Source organism: Salvelinus alpinus, chromosome 8, assembly GCF_045679555.1.
Source record: "Salvelinus alpinus chromosome 8, SLU_Salpinus.1, whole genome shotgun sequence".
Classification (NCBI taxonomy): domain Eukaryota; kingdom Metazoa; phylum Chordata; class Actinopteri; order Salmoniformes; family Salmonidae; genus Salvelinus; species Salvelinus alpinus.
Window position 1 is genome coordinate 25,887,867 of NC_092093.1, and position 26,387 is coordinate 25,914,253.

The 26,387-nt window shown below is 42.9% G+C and overlaps 2 protein-coding genes across 4 annotated transcripts; one reads left to right on the plus strand and one right to left on the minus strand.

Annotated features, from left to right (window-relative positions):
- Nucleotides 1-559: 559 nt before the first annotated feature.
- On the plus strand, nt 560-4,550 carry alkal2a (ALK and LTK ligand 2a). The gene is made up of 6 exons (XM_071413127.1): nt 560-1,331; nt 1,864-2,206; nt 2,502-2,555; nt 2,721-2,801; nt 2,958-3,032; nt 3,610-4,550. Exons 2-5 carry the CDS (start codon nt 1,927-1,929, stop codon nt 3,020-3,022), a joined length of 480 nt encoding a protein of 159 aa, XP_071269228.1. The 5' UTR covers nt 560-1,331; nt 1,864-1,926; the 3' UTR covers nt 3,023-3,032; nt 3,610-4,550.
- A 3,135-nt stretch (nt 4,551-7,685) lies between these two features.
- On the minus strand, nt 7,686-20,077 carry acp1 (acid phosphatase 1). 3 transcript variants are annotated; one of them, XM_071413129.1, is made up of 7 exons: nt 19,768-19,924; nt 18,645-18,718; nt 17,473-17,586; nt 17,290-17,403; nt 14,149-14,210; nt 12,107-12,212; nt 7,686-8,000 (listed from the first exon to the last, which is right to left on the minus strand). In XM_071413129.1, exons 1-7 carry the CDS (start codon nt 19,808-19,810, stop codon nt 7,923-7,925), a joined length of 591 nt encoding a protein of 196 aa, XP_071269230.1. In that variant the 5' UTR covers nt 19,811-19,924; the 3' UTR covers nt 7,686-7,922. The 3 variants fall into 3 exon arrangements, with proteins under 3 accessions (XP_071269230.1, XP_071269231.1, XP_071269232.1); XM_071413130.1 differs by lacking the exon at nt 17,473-17,586 and having other exon boundaries at nt 19,768-20,077; XM_071413131.1 differs by lacking the exon at nt 17,290-17,403 and having other exon boundaries at nt 19,768-20,058.
- Nucleotides 20,078-26,387: the final 6,310 nt, after the last annotated feature.

Sequence of the window (26,387 nt, forward strand, 5' to 3'; positions counted from 1 at the left end):
ACACACCAGTCCCCACTCCCCTCTGGTGTAGCAGCAGCTACCCTCGAAGGTGCGCACTGCAGGTGAGCGCTATCCTTTCAGCACCACACTGTCCTTACGCACGGCAGTAACATTTAACCTGGGCGTTGCCTTTATCGAAAGACACCAGATGTCGTGTCAATTATCGTTATATAGGCCTGCTATAATTTGAACATCCGATAAACGAAGTAGTCTTGGCAACATTTGTTACTGGCTGTCATGAAGACTCCATAAACACAAATAAGGAGACACATGGGAAAAGTTTCAAACAGGTGAAGGTTTTGCAACAAGTTGATAAGTAGGCTATTGGTCATCATCTAACAGATCTCAACTTTCATCCAACAGATTGAAACCAATTATGAGCGTTTAGGGGGAGGCAGGTCAGTGAAACTCTGGATAAGAGCGTCTGCTAAATGACTTAAATGTAATGTAAATGAAACCAAGCCAATTACACAATGAGGCATTACTTAGATGGAGTTGTACCAACGAAAGTAAACAAAACGAATTTTAAACTGGGCGAAGGCTTCAGTTGACTTGTTCCTCTCAGTCCGTTGGCACCTATTCATGAATCGATGTTGGAATTACGCAAATAATATAATAATTACGAAAGCTTGTGTCATGGTGGGTAATTGTATTGTCTTTCAGTTTATTTGTTATTGCTTTGTAAAGTGACGAGGTTATTGGAAGTTATTATGAGTATATGCAAGACGAGATGCGGTTATCTGTGAACGTTCACATCGGTCATTTGGAATTTCAGTTCAAGGAAACAATTTAAAAAAGCTTCCTGGTAAGCGCGTATTGCAGATAGGCTATAAGTGGAGTGACGAAAAAGGGAGAGCGCAAAGAAATTGACAAGGCAGAGCGGATGATCGGGAAATTTGAGTGATATTTCCTATTTACGAGTGTTCATAACGCCATTCTAATTGAAGACATGGTGATCCTCGAGGGACAGCTCCTTACGTATGAGAGCGAGAATAAAAAGTGAGTGGCACCCTGGCAAACAACCTGAGACTTCATCAAGGCGCACACAGAAGTTAGCCTATAGGCTATATGGAGCAGACCTTTTAATTACTTTTCCATTCTCTCCCATCAAGTCGGTCAAGGAAGGATCAGAAGATGACCGTACTTGCAGCCCAAATACACTTCTTATAAAAACGGATGATTCTCTCCTTTCCTCTGTGGTCGTGTTTTAAATCGTGGAATGGTATGGGCAGAACGGTGCCGAAGACTGAGTTATCCGGCGCGGTTCAATAGCGTTGACATTAAAACATCGACGGATTTACTGGAGGATATTAGAAACGGAGACAAAACAGGTAATTTCACAGTTTTCCATCGGACTTCTCTCTGACACTTTCTCAAGTGCACAGCATTCTGATTAACTATAGCACTTTTTTTCATAAAGGCAACATTACTGTCCAACATAAGCAGAACCATTGGAATTGCTATAAGGAATTGTAACAAAAAGTTAACTTGTTTGGAACTAACCTACAAAGTTGACCGTCTATTTTGTTTGAATAAACAAATATGGATCGATTTGATCAATGAAAGTTGGTTCGTCGCCTGTTAATCTCCTATAGAAAGTAGATATCCTATTTGCTTGCATGAATGGGTGTGAATAGGTAATATATAATATAATACAATTGTATTTTACATGCTTCTTAAACAACAGGTGTAGACTAACAGTGAAATACTCTGTTTAAGAGGACATGATATATAGGCATGGTAGATGTGGGGTTATATAATGTAATAATTTATGTTGGAGAAATGCTGAAGATAAGAACACAATGTAATGGTTCTGTGCGGCAGAGGGCTTCATTTGTGACCCCCAAGTCTTAACTCTTGCAGGGGTCTCGTTAAACTCACGGCAGAGTCAGAGAGGGAGATCCCTTTCCTCAGCCTACCGTAGCAATGAGCGGACTGTGCAAGCCTGTAGTTATGGGACTCATATTGCTGATCTGCAGTACTACCAGCCACTGTGAGGAGAGCGCGCCAGCCACGGCTCCCACGGTCGCGAAGAACGACAAGAGCCTACTCAGGCGGATTGTAGACATAGTGAAGCACGTGGAGGAGAGCCGCGGTGAGAACCGCACGAACGCAGCATCGCAGTCGACTTCTAGGAGAGAATCCCCAGTTGAGACAAAAAGGGATTTACGAAACCTCAAAACAGATAGTGGCGATCAAATTATTGGTGAGTTTGCACATTGACAGCTGGGCGTTACCATGAACTCCAAAATATGTTGTATAACAGTCTTAAATGGTGGTGTAAAAAGACCACCACGGAATGTAAAGCGCTATGAGGGTACTGGGTGCACATCATTCAAATATGTTATGCCTTGGGAATTTTGAAGTTGCTGAATCTTAAGAAAGTGATTTACATTTGACATTTTAGTCATTTAGCAGATGCTCTTACCCAGAGCGACTTACAGTTAGTAACACACTTTGATCTCCTGTTCTCACCCCCTGCCTTCTTTTTTGTCTTTCAGAAATATTTCCTAGAGATCTCAGAAAGAAAGAAAAGTTTTTAAAACACTTAACAGGTGAGATACACATCATATGATGTGTGTGTGAGAGAGAGAGAGAGAGAGAGAGAGAGAGAGAGATTTGAGTGCGGTGGGTCAGGATGTAAAGGACAAGAAAGGGAGAGAAAGGTGATAGTAGTTGGTCTGCTCGGCTTTAACTCAAAGGCTTTCTCTGTCCCTCAGGTCCTCTGTATTTCAATCCCAAATGCAGGAAGCACGTATACAGACTATATCACAACACCAGAGACTGCACAATACCTGCATGTAAGTTCCTCAACCTCTTCATATGACAAAGAATACATTTTCCCTGGATTTAAAGCAGTGTTTATAGGCACACCACATGTGTTATGTATAAGGGGAGGCATAGTACTGTCTCCCAGGCATTCATTCATCCCTCTATTTCTTTTCTTTCCTTTTAAGACTTCAAAAGATGCGCACGGCTTCTCACACGCTTAGCAGGGAGCCCACGATGTACAGAAGGGTAGCAGAAATCAAGTAAGTGTGCATATAATTTTTTTACGAGTTTTTCCTAGTCAGGTCATATGGTCTGGAAGAGCGCAGGGCTCTAAGTATTGTGTATGTTTGTTTATGGCTGAGGTCCTTGTCTATTCAGTGAAACTAATAACAGTCTAATGGGCTTTACACAGGTCAAACAGAAAGTGTTAATCAAATACACCTGTTACATGTATAATAATATGCATTGTTAAACCTGACACAAATCAATAGTACTTATCCCACATAAAAAATACTTGTTGCAAAAGTGAAATGTGACCTAAAACACCTGGCCAAGGTGAACTGCACCTCACATGGTTTCAATTTACTGCGTAGAGTCATAGCATTAAGTTGAAAGGAAGAAGTTAAGTAATGTTAAAATGTCTTTCTCAGCCTTATAGGTAGATCTAATCAGTGCCATGCACGGTGTCCACACAGTTTTTGGAGCACAGCATGAAATGCAGATCTGTAACAAATCATGTTTCTTTCTCCATTTTTCATGGTACTTTTGGAGAGGAAAGAATTTCTGGGCGCTGCCAAGTACGAGAGAGCACTAAATTTCACTTCCTCTCTCTCGCAGGTTGAAGCCAAACCAGAGCTGTCCAGAAGAGAGCCCTGACAAAAAGTGCCTTAGACAACAACAGGGAAACCAAACAAACTCGAACCAGTCACGTCCGCCATTACGCAGTATCCGTCACCAGAGTTCACTATTTTACAAAGATATGGATTACCACTCACAGGCCTCCCTGGACCCTACACAGTCTGTGGTCACTGTGGGTCTTGACAAGAGACTATACAGAAGATACAGAAGGTGAAGGGGAAAAAATGGCAGCAACCACAGATTTCGGGGTTATTATTGTCCTGCTGGCTGGACAAACTCTACTTTCTTCTTTCTTTCTTGGTTTTTACCAAAAGAGAAAAGGGATTGCTTTTGTTTGTTTTTAACCCCCCCCCCACCCCCCAAAAAACAACAACAACAATTGAAATCAATCAAATCTTTTGGTTGGGTTGCGACATGCCTTTTTAGGTTGTATTTATGTTGTGGTTCGGCGTCATATCTTTGTCAGCAGCACTACCTATTAGTGGATAAAAGGCTATCTCGGAAATTCTCTCACCTACCTGTGACCACACTGAAACGTATGATTAAATTATTAACTGCATGACAATTTCCTTGCCTTTTTATGTCTTTGTAAGACATGTATTAAAACAAGAGACACTATATATTAGGCACTGGTTGCAGTCAGAAGTTGTGTGTAAGAAGAAACCCTCCTGTGAGTCTGAGTGTGGTAGTGTGGTACATAGTATATTTATATATTCAAGTTGTCATATGTTTTCCTCTGTATACAGTATGTATAAACATTCTAACCTGAGTGCAATATGTACATATTGTAAAAAGCATAAATGGAATCCACATAACAACCATAAATTAAAGTGTTTGACGTATATTAACTTGGTGTTAAAAAATATATATCAAAAACATGAAATATATTTAAATAAATTATAAGATTGGTACAAATATGAGCGGCCTCTCTCTGTTGTTTCTTAAAGTACGTGGTGTTGTTCATCACTGACTATAACAGGAAATATGATTCAATTGGAATCTATAGGAATCCAGTAGGTTGCACAGGTCTCTGGCTTCCTTACAGGTCTAGATTAATACACTGAACTAAAATATAAATGCAACATGTTAATTAAGTGTTGGTCCCATGTTTCATGAGCTGAAATAAAAGATCACAGAAATTGTTGTGCACAGATTTGTTTACATCCCTGTTAGTGTGCATTTTCTCCTTTGCCAAGATAATCCATCCACCTGACAGGTGCGGCATATCAAGAAGCTGAATAAACAGCATGATCATTACACAGGTACACCTTGTGCTGGGGACAATAAAAGTAAAAAATTAGCAGTTTTGTCACACAACACAATGCAACAGATGCCTCAGGTTTTTAGGGAATTGGCATGCTGACTGAAGGAATGTCCACCAGAGCTCTTGCCAGGGAATTGAATGTTAATTTCTCAACCATAAGCCGCCTCCAACATCGTTTTACAGAAATTGGCAGCATGTCCAACCGTCCTCAAAACCGCAGACCACCTGTAACCATGCCAGCCCAGGACCTCTACATCCCACTCCTTCACCTGCGGGATCGTCTGAGACCAGCCACCCGGACAGCTGAAGAAACTGTGGGTTTGCACAAACAAAGGATTTCTGCACAAACTGTCAAACCGTCTCAGCAATGCTCATCTGCGTGCTCGTTGTCCTTGACCTGACTGCAGTTTGGCGTCATAACTGACTTCAGAGGGCAAATACTCACCTTCGATAGCCACTGGCACGCTGGAGAAGTGTGCTCTTCACGGATGAATCCCGGATTCAACTGTACCGGGCAGATGGCAGACCGTGTATGGCGCCATCTGGGCGAGCAGTTTTCTGATGTCAACGTTATGAACAGAGTACCCCATGAGGGTGGTGGGGTTATGATATGGGCAGGCATAAGCTACGGACAATGAACGCAATTGAATTTTATCTATGGCAATTTGAATGCACAGAGATACCGTGACGAGATCCTGAGGCCCATTGTCGTGTCATTCATCCGCCACCATCACCTCATGTTTCAGCATGATAATGCACAGCTCCATGTTGCAAGGATCTGTACACAATTCCTGGAAGCTGAAAATGGCCCAGTTCTTCCATGGCCTGCATACTCACCAGACATGTCACCAATTGAGCATGTTGGGATGCTGTGGTTCGACATGTACGACAGCGTGTTCCAGTTCCCGCCAATATCTAGCAACTTCGCACAGCCACAATCAACAGCCTGATCAACTCTATGCGAAGGAGATCTGTCACGCTGCATGTGGCAAATGGTGGTCACACCCAATACTGTTTTTTCTGATCCATGCCCCTACCTTTTTTTAAGGTATCTGTGACCAACAGATGCATATCTGTATTCCCAGTCATGCAAAATCCATTGGCCTAATGAATTTATTTTAAATGACTGATTTCCCTATATGAACTGTAACATATTAAAATCTTTGAAATGTTTGCAAGTTGCATTTATATTTTTTGTTCACTGTAGATTAAAAGACAAATAAAACACTTTGCAAAGTCAGTTATCTAAAATTCACATTATGTACTGTAATTGTAATGGACAATGAGCATTAAAGGGTTACTTTGGAATTTTGGCAATGAGGCCCTTTATCTACTACCCCAAAGTCAGATGAACTTGTGGATACTATTTTTATGTCTCCGTGTCCAGTATGAAGGAAGTAAGAGGTAGTTTCACAAGCCAATGCTAACTAGCATTAGCATGCAAGTTCATCCGACTCTGGGGAATTAAAGGGCCTCATTGTCAAAATCCCAAAGTATCCCTTTAAAGCCAAGTAGTTTTTGCTTAATAATGAGCATTGAGTGAACTTGCCGTCTGGGAAAATGTATTCTGTCAATGGAAGTTCTCTTTACCTAAGAGAGTAAATATTTGTCTGAAAATGTCTATTTGTTTAGGTTCAAATGACAAAGTAACTAAACAATCAACCATTTGTTGTACTGCAGGATTTATGCATTGTGGATCCCATTCCCCCGTGCCAACATATGTTTGTACAAGCTAGCAGGCAGAGTGATTAACCCTAAGTAACACTTTTTTTCTCAGCCTGATACTACAGTAAGAATCCTACTCAATCAAAATCAGACACTCAACTTTAGATTAATTCAAATACTCTCTTGTGCAATGCTGAATAAATAATTCACCATGCTTTGGCTTTACCCTAGTACGACAAACTGGTTTGCTGGTTTGGATTGAGCACAGGCCTAGGATAGACTGGACCACACTAGCAGAGAACAGTATGTGGAGGGACATTCCTTTGGTCGTTCCACTCAAACACGATATATCAATGCCTTCATCTGGTTTATTATGCATTACTGCTCCCAATTTCTGTCAATCACAGCCTAGGAACTAAATCCACAGTGATATACACCTGAAAACGTACAATTCAGGGTTTTTATTTTCAACGGGCAGCATTCTGCACTACCTTGGGCTGCCATGGTTTGGGATTTTAATCATTTTTGACATAAGGAGGAATATGTGCAGGTCCAAATCAGGCATAATGGTGGAGGAGGTGCCAGTGGTAAGATAAAGAGGCTAAGTAGCATCATTAGCTAGTTATGAGAACAAATCATTGCAGACTATTTTTGTCCTCTCATTTCTCTAAAATACCAATAGCTGAGCTACAGTAATTACACTCATTAAAGTGATTTTATAGGTTTTGTTTTATCAAAGCCCTGATGTTCGAAGTAGGATGTCATGGGAGGAGTACAAATGGAAGAATAGCTCAAAATTAAAAAAACATTGTGACATGAAAGTAACTAACTAAGCCCGTGTCAAATACCCAACAAGATTATCATTTGGGCAAGCATTAACTTTGACCCTGGTCTCAACCTTTAACCCTGCCCTCTGAACCCTAAAATGTCTGGTCATGCCATAATGCATCCATATTAATCTCTATAAACGTTGATGGCTATGTTAGACTAGATTAGACTAACAATTTACAAAATGTAAAAGAGAAATAAGATAAAGAGAGAGAATAGTGCATTGTTAGTTCCGTTGAGTATGTATTGTTTATTTGAATATGTATTGTTTATTTGAAGAGACCAGACAATCTGCAGATTCCTCAAAAAAAGCATTTTATTTAGGACACAGTACAGTAAACCGTTCGTTTTACAGACATATTGTAGATTATGTGACAATCAACTGATTGCTACACCATATTGATGGGAACTACTGTTAGTGTGACCTGGCAGATGTGTATTGTAACTGCACAACTATGGATGATAACGGAGGATGGTTTCTTTACTACCAGTCTCGTGTTTGGGTGGATGTTCACCGGTCAGATCTTGGGTCTGATTACGAGTTGTTTTCCAAAAACACTTTGCAGCATCTCACACATTGTTCGTACACATTTTCAAAGTCTTCCTCATGCCCCTATAGAACAGAAAAAAAGGGAAATCAATTAATTTTGCAAAAAAAAAATTGTATGAATAAAAGTTATACATTTTTGCTTTTCAGAAAGCTATTAAATAAAATTTGATGTGTTCATCAATATTCTTTTATTAAGGCATTTAAATAGTGCCATCAAAATAAAACAGCAGGAAAGAGCCTTTTCCATGAGCAATGAAGCGGTTAATCTTTCTCAAAATCTGAATCAGAAAGCCTCTAGTTACTAGCTCAATAATTTCCCAACCCAGTAGAATATAGAGCTGACATTGGATAGGGGGTTTCTTCAGTGACGTTTTCTGTCCAATTGGCTCTTGTCATTAAATTAGCCAATAATAGAGAAGAAAACAGCCCAAGCCAACTTTCCAGGCCCACCATAAAGAACGTTACACCTTTCAGAGACCTGTGACACCAATCCAAAGTGCCAAAAGGGCATGTCTTGTCCTTTGAAACCTTAGAGTGCATTCCTCTTAACTTCTTTCTCTCGTGTTGTGTGGCAAACTAATTTAAAACTCAAATTTACACTGTGTGAATAGTAATGTTAAAACATCAAGAAGAGACTCTTTCCAGAAAAATATACAAAACAGAGAGAGATGCAATAAATAAACAACAATAGATGTAATATCTGTCCACATGCATTGGTGAAACAGACAGTCCATTGTAGAGGCCGGTTGGGGACTCCTAAAGCGATGATCTCATATTCACAAACAATAATATCTGTAACAACCAGGGAAGATGGCCGACAACTCAGTCTATGCATGACAGCGGCATGTAACCCTAACTTTAAAAAGTTCATCCAAAAATGAAAGATATTTTCTTTCCTCAGAAATGGTCTAGGAGTAGAGTGCACATGCCGTTTTGTAATACGTTTTAAAGTGTTTTTTACTTGTTCAGGCCATTGTAAAAGGTAGAAACCGTCTGGAAAATGGTGTTGTTTTTAATAACACCACTGGAACTAAAATCAAAAGCAGAATCGTTCAGAAATGAGTCCCTGTACAAAATGTACTTGGACACATTTGACAGTTAGCCTTTTAATATACTCCTTCGCTGGCAGGAGAACAGCCAACCACACCTGAAGACTCTTAACACCCACCCAGTTCCTCCACCCCCTTCAACCCCCAAACTCAGTCTCTGATCCAAACAAAAAGGCTCCAAATTAAGTCTTTGGAACCACATTCAGCTACGTCCTCCTCAGAGCATGTCATCGGCTCTAAGGTTGGACTGAGAAACTCATGTCTCAATTTATCAAAAAAACAGAGCCGTCTGGCTCTAGTCCTTTACTGTGCTTCTCTGCCATGCGTTGTGGCGAAGGATGACGGACCACAACCCAGCGCTGTCAACACGCCAAAATATTTATTTACGCGCCTCTGAAACCATGCTTAAGGCTAAGCTCCCTCTGGCTACCACACACTCACAGCTGGTGTTAAAGGTCCAATGCAGATATTTTTATCTCAATAGCAAATCATTTCTGGGTAACAATTAGATACCTTACTGTGACTGTTTCTAATTGAAATGATCAAAAAGAAACAAAAATAGCTTCTTAGCAAAGAGTAATTTCTCAAGCAAGAATTTTGCTAGGACTGTTGTAGTGGTCTAAGTGGGGAGGGTAAAACTGAAAATTTGCTGTTATTGGCAAAGAGATTTAGAACTCTTATTGGTCTATTAACTAATTTACTGCCTGGTGAAGCCAAAACTCCATCCCACCAAAACAGGCTGAAATTCCAGGCGTTTTCTTTTTTATCAAACAGCTCGTACACTAAAAGGGCAGGATCATTTTCACAATATTTTTACAACCTCAGTGTGGAAATATATATAAAACATAGGAAAATCACATTTTTGACAGCACTGGGATTTTGACACACAGGGACAGACAGCCAAGAAGAGGGACACACATGATTGAACCAGAGTGCACACAGACACTTTATTTTGGTCAACCACAACCATCGCAACATTAATACTTTACCGTCATTATTCTATCAAAAGGGATGTTTCCTGAAACCCTAATAGAAACATCTCAATTACCCACACATGACATTATGCGATCTGAGGTCTACCCGCAACATGCATGTCCCTGGTCAAGACCACACAACAAAATAATTCATTTATTATTTTAACAAGAATATAGGACAGGGGATATGATTTATATAGGATTCCTCATCAAACCAAACATGCAGTTTGCCTGCATTTTCACATTCCTGAAACATTTCCCTCCTTTTTTCTAATTATCTTCCTCCACACCCAACAACAGAGACTGTAGTAGACCAACAACAGAGACTGTAGTAGACCAACAACAGAGACTGTAGTAGACCAACAACAGAGACTGTAGTAGACCAACAACAGAGACTGTAGTAGACCAACAACAGAGACTGTAGTAGACCAACAACAGAGACTGTAGTAGACCAACAACAGAGACTGTAGTAGACCAACAACAGAGACTGTAGTAGACCAACAACAGAGACTGTAGTAGACCAACAACAGAGACTGTAGTAGACCAACAACAGAGACTGTAGTAGACCAACAACAGAGACTGTAGTAGACCAACAACAGAGACTGTAGTAGACCAACAACAGAGACTGTAGTAGACCAACAACTGGACTTCAATTATCAAACTAACTGCCCTTCTCCTCCCCCAGTATCAGCCCCCCCCCCCCTCCCTACCTCACTCATCACATCCATGTAAAATTCTATTAACACTGCACAAACCAACCGGCCTCCACTTCCGATGCCATTTGGCAGGACTTACATAGGAAGCATTTAAAGCTGGGAAAAGTTAACAAAGCCATTAAACATGTTGTGAGATGGTAAAGTGCGGCTGCAGAGACTTGAGGACACAGGACATTAGTGACGGGGGACAAAAATCGATAGTTACAGTACCAGTCAAAAGTTTGGACATACCTACTCATTCCAGGGTTTTTCTTGTCTCATTGTTCTGTTGAAAAACAAATGATAGTCGCACTAAGCGCAAACCAGATGGGATGGCGTATCGCTGCAGAATGCTGTTTCCATATGTGTTATTTCATAGTTTTGATGTCGTCATCAATATTCTACAATGTAGAAAATAGTAAAAATAAAGAAAAACCCTTGAATGAGTAGGTGTGTCCAAACTTTTGACTGGTACTGTACATATCAGGATATTATTTTTGACGATATATCATATCGTTTTGACAATTTCGCAATATTATTTTTGCGCCAATTGGCTGTAACTGCACCAAAACTCCAGTATTTTTCCTTCATAGCTTGTTCTCCATCTTTTTAAGTAGGGAGACAATTTGTTTAACAGTTTTATTTCCATGACTGATCAAAACGTTCTCATGGCTCTCTTGTCCCTCTGCAGCGGACATATGGTGAGCTTGGTTTGGAACATCAAATTGCAATAAAAAGAAATTATCGAATCACAATACATATAGAATTGTGAGAATCACAATATATATCGTGTCGGCACCAAAGTACCATGATAATATCGTATCGTAATAATATCGTATCTCAGGACATGAGAGGAAGACAATAACTTTTCCCATCAGAAACCAATTGTTCCATACAGTGGTTTTAACTGGGGATAACTTTTTTTTTTACACTAGGCAAGTTAGTTAAAAACAAATTCTTATTTACAATGACGGCCTACCCCGGCCAAACCCGGACGACGCTGGGCCAATTGTGCACCGCCCTATGGGACTCCCAATCAAGGCCGGATGTGATACAGCCTGGATTTGAACCAGGGACTGGCACTGCACTGCACTGAGATACAGTGCCTTAGAGCGCTGCGCCACTCGGGAGCCCAGAGTGAGGCTTAGACATAGATAGTGCTGGTTTGAGGACACAAGGACTCTCTGAATTATGGGAGTTAACATGGAAACTTACCCTGTAGAGAACAGGACATTGTTCTACTGAATGTGTTACGTTATCTCGCTGTAAGTGTATGGATTCATGTAGCCTACAGTACTTTAGAATAATGTTGGTGGGTTAAGCCATATGCAGTCATGTTTTTTATTCACAACGCGAGCAGCAGAATCTGTTTTTTGTCTAAACCTAGTAACCCAGTTGTGATAGGGCCACTTAGTACTGGTGGGAAAACACTGTCAGTGCAGTAAACTTACATAGTATGGGTCTTTGATGATCAGTTGTTTCTCTGGGTCGTACGAGCCCAGCAGCTCAATCATGGCTTTGCTGTTTTTCACAGAGTTTGCCTTCTTTTTCAGGTCACTGTAAAGAGAGAGAAAAGTCAGAGACGGTTATGATTTGTTCCTGTGACAATACTAAAATCAAATACCACCAGTGCTATTTTGGACCAAATATCTGACAGACTTTTACAAATGTAACCACCAATTTGATAGAACAACTTTTATTGTGGTATAAATGGCCATCTGTCCATAACAAATGGAACCAAATAAAAAAGGTTTAATAAGTCTTAGACACCCATTTTGTTGGTTTGGTGTTTCTGTGACACGCAAGAGCCTATCACAGACAACACATCTATTCTATTCCAAGTCTTCTAAATGGCTTACTGTGGTATACGCTATCAGTGCACAACAAGTCGAACTCTGAAACCAACTATCAATATATGAGAATGTATTTGTGACTAAATCCTTTTGACAGTTACTAGAACAGTTACTTATTGGCTACACAACTTCTTCAAACAAGTCCTCACAATCCAACTGTGGAAATTAGTCTTTTATTGACTTTACTGGTTTCTTTTATTTTGATGCTTGGGTAATTGGGCTTATAAATACAACAATACACTCAGTAATAAAAGCAGCTAGGAAGGATCCATGCACCGTGCCTGGCTGTAAACCAGACCACAGGGGTCTAGAAATGCAGCGGATATTTAAAAACTATTACTAACCCAGGCACTAAAACAAAGCTGTTGCCAGGTCCTTCCCATTGTAAGTAGTGTAATGGCTCAAATGAAATGGCCAGCCATACTGCTTGGACCGAGAGGGGACTGACTCCCCCACAATGAGGGTATGGGGCCAAGCTGGGAAGCTTCCAATACTGGGAATGGGACTCAAAACAGGGAACTACCGCCCCACTGCCACCTCCTGTGTCTAACCCTGTGGTAGAGCAGCGGCCCCCTGACGCTTTCATGGGGGGGGGGGGTTTAAGGTGAGTTGTATAGCACTGCATTGTAAATGTAGAATGCAGCGGAGATGAAAGGGCTCCTGGTTCCCACTGACTAAACTGAAAGGTAAGTAAAGCACTATAATCCAACACAATAATAAAACATGTAAAAACTAACTGGTGATGATTAATTAGGTCATTGGTAATAATTGGCGGGGAGTTAAGGTTAATCTCTTTCTCTCGCTAGCCAACCAAATACTTGGAGAGAGAAACAGAATGGAGGAAGAAAAGGGAAAAGTCGCCCCCAAACAGAAAAGACGAGGCATCCAAAGACCTCAGTAAGCTGCTTACAGACCGCACCGCCTTAGGCATGTGATCTCTAAATGATCCCTGAACGTTCAAAGTAGCAAGAAATATCCCTCCCCCTGCCCAGGCTTCACATGCAAACAGCTTAGGGACACTCACTTGTTAGACAGACTTTACCCCTACACTTTACATAGACCTTGAGGTGTACATGTCTGCCTGTATGTCCCGTCTGCATCTGTGTGTGTATACACAATATACTTCTCCACAATTGCCAAGGCATCCCCCTACCTGACCCGTTGCAGGGAAAGCCTAACTTTAACATACAGACAATGGCATTTTGAATGGACGACAGCCATCACCAAGTTCCTGATATAAAGTTTGGATCTGACAATTACCTCGTTTCTATTGTACTTTTATTGCTCGGTCTATCTCAATATCCCGGGCCATTTCTACACTCGGCATAAGCTCTTCTCTGACTTAGTTTGTGACCCCGGTAATCATGTTTGGATAAGTGCCATAGGGTCATAGAACAAGTAAACCCCAAGGATGTTACTTAAACATTTTTATTTTTACTCCAATAATTTTGAATGGCAGCCCGGAATAGAATAGACTTGTGATGTCATGGCACAGAACACCGTTCGGTGAGTCAGAGTATCCGTGCAGATGTTGCAAATTGTGTTCACCCCCCTCTTGAACAAAGGAAGCAGACCGAGCACACACATATACGCATTGACACACACACTCACACACAAACATAGGGTTAAGATGCATATACCTCAAATTGCTCTCATCCATGCACAGAATGTAGTCAAATGACATAAAATCCTCCTTTGTCACCTAGAAGAAAAAAAACACAGAAGACAAAATGTTAACATTGGTACTGGTGTGTGTTGACAACACAAGACTGGATGCTGTGCTTTCTCTATAAAGTTTAACTGTCAGGCACTAGGCCCTATATAACTTCTGCCTGGTATATATGTTCCATTACAGTGGTAAAGACCTCTCCCTGGTTCTCGTTGAGTCAAATTGAGAGGTTCCAGAGAACTCAGAGAGAGAAGAAGAAGGAGAAAGAGAGGGAGAGCGAGAGATGGAGAGGAGCGGTGTCTGGGTCCCTCCATGTTCAGGGTTATGAAAGGGATCAAAGCAGTACATCTTCAAGTACAGTGCATTCGGAAAGTATTCAGACCCTTTGACTTTTTCCACATTTTGTTACGTTACAGCCTTATTCTCAAATTGATTAAATTAATAATTTTCAATCTACACTAAATACCCCATAATGACAAAGCGTAAACCGGTATTAAAAATTTTGCAAATTTATAAAAAATATAAAACAGAAATACCTTATTTACATAAGTATTCAGACCCTTTGCTATGAGACTTGAAATTGAGCTCAGGTGCATCCTGTTTTGGCACCATCCCTACGGTGAAGGATGGTGGTGGCAGCATCATGCTGTGGGGATGTTTTTCAGCGGCAGGGATTGTGAGACTAGTCAGGATCGAGGGAAAGATGAACAGAGCAAAGTAGAGAGATCCTTGATGAAAACCTGCTCCAGAGCGCTCAGAACCGAAGGCGAACCGAAGGCGAACCGACGCCTTCCAACAAGACAACGACTCTAAGCACACAGCCAAGACAATGCAGGAGTGGCTTCGGGACAAGTCTCTGAATGTCCATGAGTGGCCCAGCCAAAGCCCGGACTTCAACCCGGTCTAACATTCTGGAGAGACCTGAACATAGCTGTGCAACAACGCTCCCCATCCAACCTGACAAAGCTTGAGAGGATCTGCAGAGAAGAATGTGAGAAACTCCACAAATACAGGTGTGCCAAGCTTGTAGCATCATAACCAAGAAGATTCGAGGCTGTAATCGCTGCTAAACGTGCTTCAACAAAGTACTGAGTAAAGGGTGAATACTTATGTAAATTAAATATCTGTTTTTATAGTTGTAATGCATTTTCACAAATTTCTGAAAACCTGTTTTTGCGTTGTCATTATGGGGTAGTGTGTGTAGATTGATGAGAAGAAAAAACAAATGTAATCAATGTTAGAATAAGGCTGAACGTAACAAAATGTGTGGGGGGGAGAAATCAAGGGATCTGAATACTTTCTGAATGCACTGTGTGTGAATCTTGTTGTGCAACACTTACTCAGCCATGACTCAGGAGAGTGAGGCCATGCCTCAATTATGGTTTGAAAGGGTTTCTAGGGTGGGACTTGGGAATGGAGAGGTTAAAAGAGTAAAGAGAAAGAAGTAGAGGGAGTAAAGACAGAGAGAAAGAGCCATTTACATGAAAGCTCGCCAGAAATTGACCATTCCAGATTTGTATAATAAGAGTATATAATAACTAGGTGTTGTGTATGTAGTATTTGTATTGATCCAAAAACCCTTGCAAAATGAAAGTTAAGTTGGCAAAATGTCAAATTCCATCCACTGCTATTTAAACTCTGTAGTTCCCCGCTTGGGCTTTACAGCGCAAACACACACACACACAATATTTGTCTTCTCCCTGCAATAATCTCTGGTCAAAATCCTCATGTGAACCCCCTCCACAATGCAGCGATAGAGCCTGGTTGGATTTCTGGAATTTTTGACTGACAGTCAGGGAGGCTGTTATATGAGGAACGGGTAGGAGGGGAGAGATATAAGGAAAAATAAGGGAGAACGAGGACCCGGTCTGAGAGCAGACAGATAAAAAGTTCAGAAACCGTGTGGAGTTGTTGAGTTATTGTATGACTCTGTGTGGAGTGAGTGGAGCAGGGAACTATCTGCTTACAAGAGCTCAGTCTAAAGCTACAGTAAGTCAAATGTGGTGATGGGAATTGGGATGACACCCAGACTGAAAAAAGTATGCTTGATTATGACAATTTGCATTCAGGGCAAAAAATCATATCGCTTCAAACCCCTTGCAGGGCCCCCTCCAATCAAATATCTGGGATTTCCAGTGTTAAGACTAAAATAACTTAATCTTTCTCTGTGACGATGCACTTATGGATTCATTAACTAAAAAAAACTAAAAACTAAGTCCCCATTCTATCCCCTTGCTGTTGTCTCTCAATAAAACAAACTCCCGTTTTTTATTAAACAGAGCACCCTCTGTCTCCAAACATTATTTTCTGAGGCAAGCCGAGACATTACATTAGAGGCAAGAAACAGTGAGTTAAAGTTCACTGAAATTAGCAGGGAACGGGGGGGAACAGAGAGCGAGAGAGAAACTCAGAGCTTGTCAAAGTTCATTGCGTGGAGACATGGGTGGCTCAGAGCCAGGGCAGCGTTGAGCTCCCATCCCTAGTTTCTGGAGATTAGAACGGGGTTGGCCTCTGTCCGTTATGAGAGACAAACCAACATGACGGCAGCTCCCCTTCCCAGCATTGGGTCAGGGCCAGGGCACCAGAGAGCTGGCAGGAGAGAAAGGGAGAGCTGGAAAAACTTGAGAAAAAGACCAGCAAAACATGAGGCCCACTAACACAGTTGGCAAATATGGTTGGGGTAAAATCCATTTCAATTCCAGTCAATTAAAAAAGTAATCCAAATTACACATTTTCCAAAATGAAAAGGGTTGACAAGAATTGGAATTTCAGTGTACTTCCTAAATTGACTGGAATTGAAATGGAATTAACCCCAAGCTTGTCTCTTTCAATAGACTGAGTAGATTTGGAGAGCCTAGATACCAGACTTCATAACATCTTGGTGTGATTTTACAGCGTCTATCAGGATGCAATACTAAGCATTGGCAATAAAAGTTAGTACTGCTAGGAAAGTCATTGTGCTCAAGTGTTTTATTCATGGGATTTAGGCTAATACAGCCAACTCACACACACACTCTCCCCCACACACACACACTATCCATGCCACACACACTTGTATACAGTCTCCAAAGCAACCCAGCAAGGACCCCAGGGTGACTGATGTATCATATACCTGTCGGGCCCTGTGTTTTGTTTCAATGCCATGTGTCCTCAGGCAGGCCAGACCACGGGCGTCCGGGGAGCTGCCTGTGTTCCAGTCAGTCGTGGCACCACTGTCTATGACCCACTGCAACAACAGAGAACACAAGAGCTAGCTAGCTAATGCTAACAGGAAGGATAAAGGGGTTGGTCGTACCTGCCTGGCTACATGCCTCATGGGCACCCCGTGTTTCTTCATGCAGGCTTGACCACGGTGGTCTGGAGGGTTGCCTATCTCATAGGTGGAGGTGGCAGCACTGTCTATCCTCCACTATGCAGAGCAGGAGAACAGCAACAACAAAGCAAAATGTATTCATATGCACACAATGACTCAGCACATGCAGCACATTAGAGCAATCTAATAATAGGTTGATAGATTTCAGTCTAGTTTGTTTCCTTAGCCTATACTGTTAAAAATGCATCTCCATCTCTAGAAGCAGAAGACTGCAGAGCTGGTCATCTCCGTATACCCGTCGCAAGACCCACTGGTTGATGCTGATTTGCAAAACCCTCTTAGGCCTCACTCCCCCCTATCGGAGATATCTACTGCAGCCCTCATCCTCCACATACAACACTCGTTCCGCCAGTCACATTCTGTTAAAGGTCCCGAAAGCACACACATCCCTGGGTCGCTCCTCTTTTCAGTTCGCTGCAGATAGCGACTGGAACAAGCTGCAACAAACACTCAAACTGGACAGTTTCATCTCCATCTCTTCATTCAAAGACTCAATCATGGACACTCTAACTGAGAGTTGTGGCTGCTTCGCGTGATGCATTGTCTCTACCTTCTTCCCCTTTGTGCTGTTGTCTGTGTACAATAATGTCTGTACCCTGTTTTGTGCTGCTACCATGTTGTGCTGCTGCCATATTGTTGTCATGTTGTGTTGCTGCCATGCTGTGTTGTTGTCTTAGGTCTCTCTTTATGTAGTGTTGTCTCTCTTGTTGTGATGTGTGTTTTGCCCTATATTTGTATTTAATACATTTTTATTTTGAACCCCAGCCCCCGTCCCCGCAGGAGGCCTTTTGGTAGGTCGTCATTGTAAATAAGAATTTGTTCTTAACTGACTTGCCTAGTTAAATAAAGGTTTTATTTATTTTATATATATATATTTTTTTTGAAACAGTTTGGAATATGATGCAGTAGGGGAACAAATCTTTATCAATCAAAAGAGTACAGTAGCTCAACAAACGCACAACATATGTGGAACAAAGTCTACACAAAACAAGTTATCAAATATTTGCATTACTTCTACGCATTACTTCTATGTAACAGAGCTGTCAATATGTTCCTGTGAAGATCTACCCACACATATAAATTTAAGCCTTTACCTTGTCAACAACACCAGCATCTGTCGCCATTTTCCTGAAGACGGCTTCGGCGATGGGGGACCTGCAAATGTTCCCTGTTCAAAAAAGAAAATGACACATAATAAGCTGACTATCATTAGAGTGCTTGGCTAAATTAGGTCACGCTGCTTGCTTCAGCAGTACCACTTCCTCATAACTCAGCTCATACCGAGTCTCGAACCTAGGACCTCTGCCTCGCAAACACATATGACCGCCCTCCTGAAGTGTCTTACCCAGTCGAGCCACAGAAAAGTTAGCTATTTGGCAGCGCTAGTGGAGATACCCATCTGCTACACTTGCATCAGCAAAAACTGATTATCTCACAATATCCCCTGGAGTCTTGGCGAATATCTACCCTATATTTCTGAATGAAAAATAATAATTTAACTTGTTGAGACCCAATTGAGTCAACTACAGTGTTTGATTGGAGGTATTACAGGGCAATGTGGTCACGTTTTACATTATGCAATCTGAACAATGGAACGTCGTTGAAATTAAACCTCCAATTAACAGTTCAATATAACATATTGGAAACATGAGAACTTTTGATAGCTGGCTGTTGACTACAAAATGAATTCCCATAATCACCTAAGCCTGCCTGGCTATGGCACAAGATCTTCGTACATACATTTACATTGGACTCTACTGTCCAAAGGTCTTAGGCCGTGGTAGAATCATTGAGCAACCTTTTCATTGCCTTTGCATTTCAGATAAGGAGAATCTGGTGATATATTAGTAAGGGATATTAGGCAAGTTTGATGAGTAGTCACTAGTTTTTCAGAGGAAGATGTGGACTGATTCCATACTAAATCATGGCAGTGAATGTAAGGTTTTGGTATTGCAAGTTGGATACAGAAATTGATATGTGCAATGCGGTTGCAATAGTTATTGTACCAACGTTTACAATGGTTTAGCTAGCTAGTTACACAGTAACTACTGGAGCTAGCATAGCACCCGTTAGCATCACTTGCCATTCATGTACAAACGGCAGTCAGTTCCAAGTGTATAGCAATTTTTTACATGTATTATCACCTTGACACACCATTGACTCGTTATGTGCATGAAATCACAGAGACTGTGGGGTTTTTTCTTGGTCGTTTCTTACCCAGACACACGAACAGAACAGATTTTCCACTGCTGGCTGCCATTTTGCTTTTAGGGTTTTATGTCAGTATCACTCGATTTTGGCTAGAAGGGATACAGTTTATGTCAGAATTTATATTTCGGAGCAGGTTAGGAGAATTTACGCGGCAGGTTAGGATACTTTACGGAGCAGTTTGAGATAATTGGGTTAAGGTCAGAAAAATAGTTAGGGTTAAAATCAACTTTTGACGTTAATTTGACATAGGATGTATCCCAACTAGCCTTGTTCACATCACTGACACGTTCTTCACGTTCTTCTTCTTCTTCTTCTTCTTCGTGTTGTTTTCAGGCAGACAAGACGCTTTGTTGCATATTGCTGGCTTTTACAGGTTGGAGTGTGAATTTCACATTTGTTTACAAAAACGGTACAAGGAGAATGGGAAAAATGCATTGCACCACCATCTAACCCTACTGTACATACAGTTGAAGTCGGAAGTTTACATACACTTAGGTTGGAGTCATTAAAACTCGTTTTTCAACCCCTCCACAAATTTCTTGTTAACAAACTATAGTTTTGGCAAGTCGGTTAGGACATCTATTTTGTGCATGGCACAAGTAATATTTCCAACAATTTTTTACAGAGATTATTTCACTTATAATTCACTACATCACAATTCCAGCAGGTCAGAAGTTTACATACACTAAGTTGACTGTGACTTTAAACAGCTTGGAAAATGCCAGAAAATTATGTCATGGCTTTAGAAGCTTCTGATAGGCTAATTGACATCATTTGAGTCCTGGATGGTTGGGAGAAGTTGCTCTCGGAGGATGTGTGGGTACCATTCTTTATTCATGGCTGTGTTCTTAGGCAAAATTGTGAGTGAGCCCACTCCCTTGGCTGAGAAGCAACCCCAAACATGAATGGTCTCAGGATGCTTTACTGTTGGCATGACACAGGACTGATGGTAACGCTCACCTTGTCTTCTCCGGACAAGCTTTTTTTCCGGATGCCCCAAACAATTGGAAAGGGGATTCATCAGAGAAAATGACTTTACCCCAGTCCTCAGCAGTCCAATCCCTGTACCTTTTGCAGAATATGAGTCTGTCCCTGATGTTTTTCCTAGAGACAAGTGGCTTCTTTGCTGCCCTTCTTGACACCAGGCCATCCTCCAAAAGTCTTCGCCTCACTGTGCGTGCAGATGCACTCACACCTGCCTGCTGCCATTCCTGAGCAAGCTCTGTACTGGTGGTGCCCTGATCCCGCAGCTGAATCAACTTTAGGAGACGGTCCTGGTGCTTGCTGGACTTTCTTGGGTGCCCTGAAGCCTTCTTCACAACAATTGAACTGCCCTCCTTGAAGTTCTTGATGATCCAATAAATGGTTGATTTAGGTGCAATCTTACTGGCTGCAATATTCTTGCCTGTGAAACCCTTTTTGTGCAAAGCAATGATGAAGGCACGTGTTTCCTTGTAGGTAACCATGGTAGACAGAGGAAGAACAATGATTCCAAGCACCACCCTCCTTTTGATGCTTCCAGTCTGTTATTCGAACTCAATCAGCATGACAGAGTGATCTCCAGCCTTATCCTTGTCAACACTCATACCTGTGTTAACGAAAGAATCACTGACATGATGTCAGCTGGTCCTTTTGTGGCAGGGCTGAAATGCAGCGGATTTTTTCTGGGGAGATTCATTTCATTTGCATGGCAAAGAGGGACTTTGCAATTAATTGCAATTCATCTGATCACTCTTCATAACATTCTGGAGTATATGCAAATTGCCATCATACAAACTGAGGCAGCAGACTTTGTGAAAATGAATATTTGTGTCATTCTCAAAACTTTTGGCCACAACTGTATACTGAACACAAATATAAATGCAACAATTTCTAAGATTTTACAGTAATAATTCATATAAGGAAATCAGTCAATTGAAATAAATTAATTAGGCCCTAATGTATAAATTTCACATGACTGGGCAGGGGTGCAGTCATGGGGGGGGGGGGGGGGGGGGCTTGGAGGGCATAGGCCCACACACTTGGCAGTCAGGCAGGTAGCCTAGCGGTTAGTGCGTTGGGCCAGTAACTAAAAGGTTGCTGGTTAGAATACACCTGTCGATGTGTCCTAATTTGCTGTAGGTATGCTGTCATTGTAAATAAGAATTTGTTCTTAACTGACTTGCTTAGTTATATAAAAACTGGAGAGCCAGGCCCAGCCAATCAGAATGAGTTTTTCCCCACAAAGGACTTTATTACAGACAGAAATACTCCTCAGCACCCCAGTCGGACATTTCCAAGATCCTAGTTCCGACTAGCACGTGAACACGGTATGTGTGCTATTCTTTCTGCCTCAAGTCATCCTCCCACCTCCCAATATGCTTCTGGTTCCTTATGTCAATGTCACTTTCACTGGGTTGGAAAATATCATGCCTGATTGAAAATCTAGGAAATCCTGCTTGCTGTCACTCGCGAGTGTGCGCATGTATCTGCAAATAAAGAGGCTCGCTCTTTTCCAGCGATATTATTGTCATTTATGTTAATTTGGGAAATGTGCTTATGAGAAATGTAACCGGTTGAATTGTAAAGGCCCATTATAGTCAACTCACATTAAAGCTATGGTTTAGCCGGTCATGTCTAGATGGGATACAGCTTTTGTTAAATTGAGCATTTTAGCTAACCCTAACTCTTTCCCTATTAACCTTAACCTAATTCTCCTAACCTGCTTCGTAAATTATCCTAACCTGCTGCGTTAGTTCTTCTAACCTGCTCTGAAAGTCAGTATCCCGTCTAGATAAAACCAGTTTAGCCCTGGGTGGTGCTAGGTGTATATACACTGAGTATACAAAACATTAAGAACACCTTCCTAATATTGAGTTGCACCAAAAAGGGGGGCCCTTTTTGCCCTCGGAACAGCCTCAGTTCATTGGGGCATTGACTCTACAAGGTGTCAATCGTTCTACAGGGATACTGTCCCATGTTGACTCCAATACTTCCCACAGTCGTGTCAAGTTGGTTGGATGGCCTTTTGGTGGTGGTCTATTCTTGATACACACGGGAAACTTTTGCACGTGAAAAACCCAGCAGTGTTGCAGTTCTTGACACAAACCGGTGCGGCTGGTCACCTACTACCATACTCGTTCAACAGCACTTAAATCTTATGTCTTGCCCATTCACCGTCTGAGTGGCACACATACACAATCCATGTCTCAAATGTCTCAAGGTTTAAAAATTCTTCTTTAACCTGTCTCCTCCCCTTCATCTGATTGAAGTGGATTTAACAAGTAAGATTAATAAGGGATCATAGCTTTCACCTGGATGTACCTGGTCAGTGTATGTCATGGAAAGAGCAGGTGTTGTTGATGTTTCATTTACTCAATGTATACCTGTGTAATTACATTATTATGTCATCTGTAATTTGTACATTTTTTTGAGATCATCTATGTGGGTAGGCAGCCCGTTGACCACAGTGCCTGCAGCCTGATTGTAGGGCAGAACCACTTTGAATTCATTTGAAGATTTGATTTAGATTTTTGACCCTGTTTGACTGTTTTGTGGGTAAATTATTGTTATTTTTGCCAGCCTTTTAATTATTACATACCCCTCCTACCACTACTTCTAGCCTACCTAATAAGTATTAACATTTTTGCATCTTAGGCTATACTTGGCCTTCCGTCCCAAGGTGGAAGTGGTGAAAGAGATTAGCTTTTTTATTGAATTCATCAACATTTTGTAGGTAAATAAAATAAATGTAATGTGATGCTCAGAAAAGAGAGAATGTTGCTGCACCTGTTGTGGTTCTGAATGCCGAGATTACACCTGTTTTGGTTCTGAATGCCGAGATTACACCTGTTGCAGCTTCTAGTGGACAGAGTGGACAGGGTATCAACTTGTCACGATCGTGTGGAGGATTGACGGACCAAAACGCAGCAGTAGGAAAATAAGCCATCTTCTTTTATTATTGAAGAAGGCAAAATGAAACAAAACACACTTTCAAACTAACCAAAACAAAAACGATCGTGAAGCTAATAAACGTCGTGCACATACAACAGGCTACAAACGTTCTGACATAGACAATTACCCACATCAAACGAAAGCCTATGGCTACCTTAAATAGGGCTCCCAATCAGAGACAACAGAAATCAGCTGTCTCTAATTGGGAACCCATTCAGGCAACCATAGACTCTCCTAGACAACTTACACCCAACATAGACACAGCTAGACACATACACTCAACACAAACCCATACACTACACCCAACACCCCCTTTACCATATAACCACCCAAAACCGATAAAACACAAACATTCCCCATGTCACACCCTGACCTAACTAAAATAATAAAGAAAACAAAGAATACTAAGGCCAGGGCGTGACATAACCCCCCCCTTAAGGTGCGAACTCCGGGCGCACCAGCACACAGTCTAGGGGAGGGTCTGGGTGGGCTTCCTACCACGGTGGCGGCTCCGGCACTGGTCGTGGTCCCCACCCCACCACAGTCACTAACCGCCTCCTTAGCTTCCTCCAAATGACCCCCCTCCACATTAACCCCACTGAATTAAGGGGCAGCTCCGGACTAAGGGGCAGCTCCGGACTAAGGGGCAGTACCAGGGTAAGGGGCAGTACCAGGGTAAGGGGCAGTACCAGGGTAAGGGGCAGTACCAGGGTAAGGGGCAGCACCAGGATAAGGGAGAGCACCAGGATAAGGGGCAGCTCCAGACTGAGGGACGGCAGCTCCGGACTGAGGGACGGCAGCTCCGGACTGAGGGACGGCAGCTCCGGACTGAGGGACGGCAGCTCCGGACTGAGGGACGGCAGCTCCGGACTGAGGGACGGCAGCTCCGGACTGAGGGACGGCCCATGGCTGGCTGACGGATCTGGCTGCTCATGGCTGGCTGACGGATCTGGCTGCTCATGGCTGGCTGACGGATCTGGCTGCACATGGCTGGCTGGCGGATCTGGCAGATCCTGTCTGGTTGGCGGCTCTGGCAGATCCTGTCTGGTTGGCGGCTCTGGCAGATCCTGTCTGGTTGGCGGCTCTGGCAGATCCTGTCTGGTTGGCGGCTCTGGCAGATCCTGTCTGGTTGGCGGCTCTGGCAGATCCTGTCTGGTTGGCGGCTCTGGCAGATCCTGTCTGGTTGGCGGCTCTGGCAGATCCTGTCTGACGAATGGCTCTAGCGGCTCCTGACTGACGAATGGCTCTGACGGCTCGGGACAGACGGGCGGCTCTAATGGCTCGGGGCAGACGGATGGCTCAGATGGCGCTGGGTAGACGGATGGCTCAGATGGCGCTGGGTAGACGGGCAGTTCAGGCATCGCTGTGCAGACGGCAGACTCTTGCCGGCTGAGGCGCACTGTAGGCCTGGTGCGTGGTGCCGGAACTGGTGGTACCGGGCTGGGGACACGCATCTCAGGGCTAGTGCGGGGAGAAGGAACAGGGCATACTGGACCCTGGGAGCGCACATTAGGCCTAGTGCGTGGTGCCGGAACTGGTGGTACCGGACTGTGGACACGCATCTCAGGGCTAGTGCGGGGAGCAGCAACAGGACGCACAGGACTCTGGGGACACACAGGAGGCTTGTTGCGTGGTTTAGGCACTGGTGGTAAAGGGCTGGAGACACGCACCATAGGGCTAGTGCGTGGAGGAGGCACTGGTGGTACTGGGTAGGGGCAGGGAGGTGGCGCCGGAAATACCGGACCGTGCATGCGTACTGGCTCCCTTGAGCGCCGAGCCTGCCCAACCTTACCTGGTTGTATGCTCCCCGTCGCCTGACCAGTGCGGGGAGGTGGAATAACCCGCACCGGCCTATGTAGGCGAACCGGGGACACCATGCGTAAGGCTGGTGCCATGTACGCCGGCCCGAGGAGACGCACTGGTGACCAGATGCGTTGGGCCGGCTTCATGACATAAGGCTCAACGCTCAGTCTAGCCCGGCCGATACGTGGAGCTGGAATGTACCGAACCGGGCTATGCACGCGTACAGGAGACACCGTGCGCTCTACTGCGTAACACGGTGTCTGCCCGTACTCTCGCTCTCCACGGTAAGTACAGGGAGTAGGCGCAGGTTTCCTACCTGACTTCGCCACACTCCCTTTAAGGCCCCCCCCAAGAAATTTTTGGGTTGTACTCACGGGCTTCCAGCCTTGTCTCCGTGCTGCCTCCTCATATCGCCTCCTCTCGGCTTTAGCTGCCTCCAGCTCTTCACGAGGAAGGCGATATTCTCCCGGTTGTGCCCACGGCCCCTTACCATCCAGTATCTCCTCCCATGTCCAAGAATCCTGTGTAGGTGGGTCCTGTTGCCGCTTTACATGCCGCTTGGTCCTGTATTGGTGGGTAATTCTGTCACGATCGTGTGGAGGATTGACGGACCAAAACGCAGCAGTAGGAAAATAAGCCATCTTCTTTTATTATTGAAGAAGGCAAAATGAAACAAAACACACTTTCAAACTAACCAAAACAAAAACGATCGTGAAGCTAATAAACGTCGTGCACATACAACAGGCTACAAACGTTCTGACATAGACAATTACCCACATCAAACGAAAGCCTATGGCTACCTTAAATAGGGCTCCCAATCAGAGACAACAGAAATCAGCTGTCTCTAATTGGGAACCCATTCAGGCAACCATAGACTCTCCTAGACAACT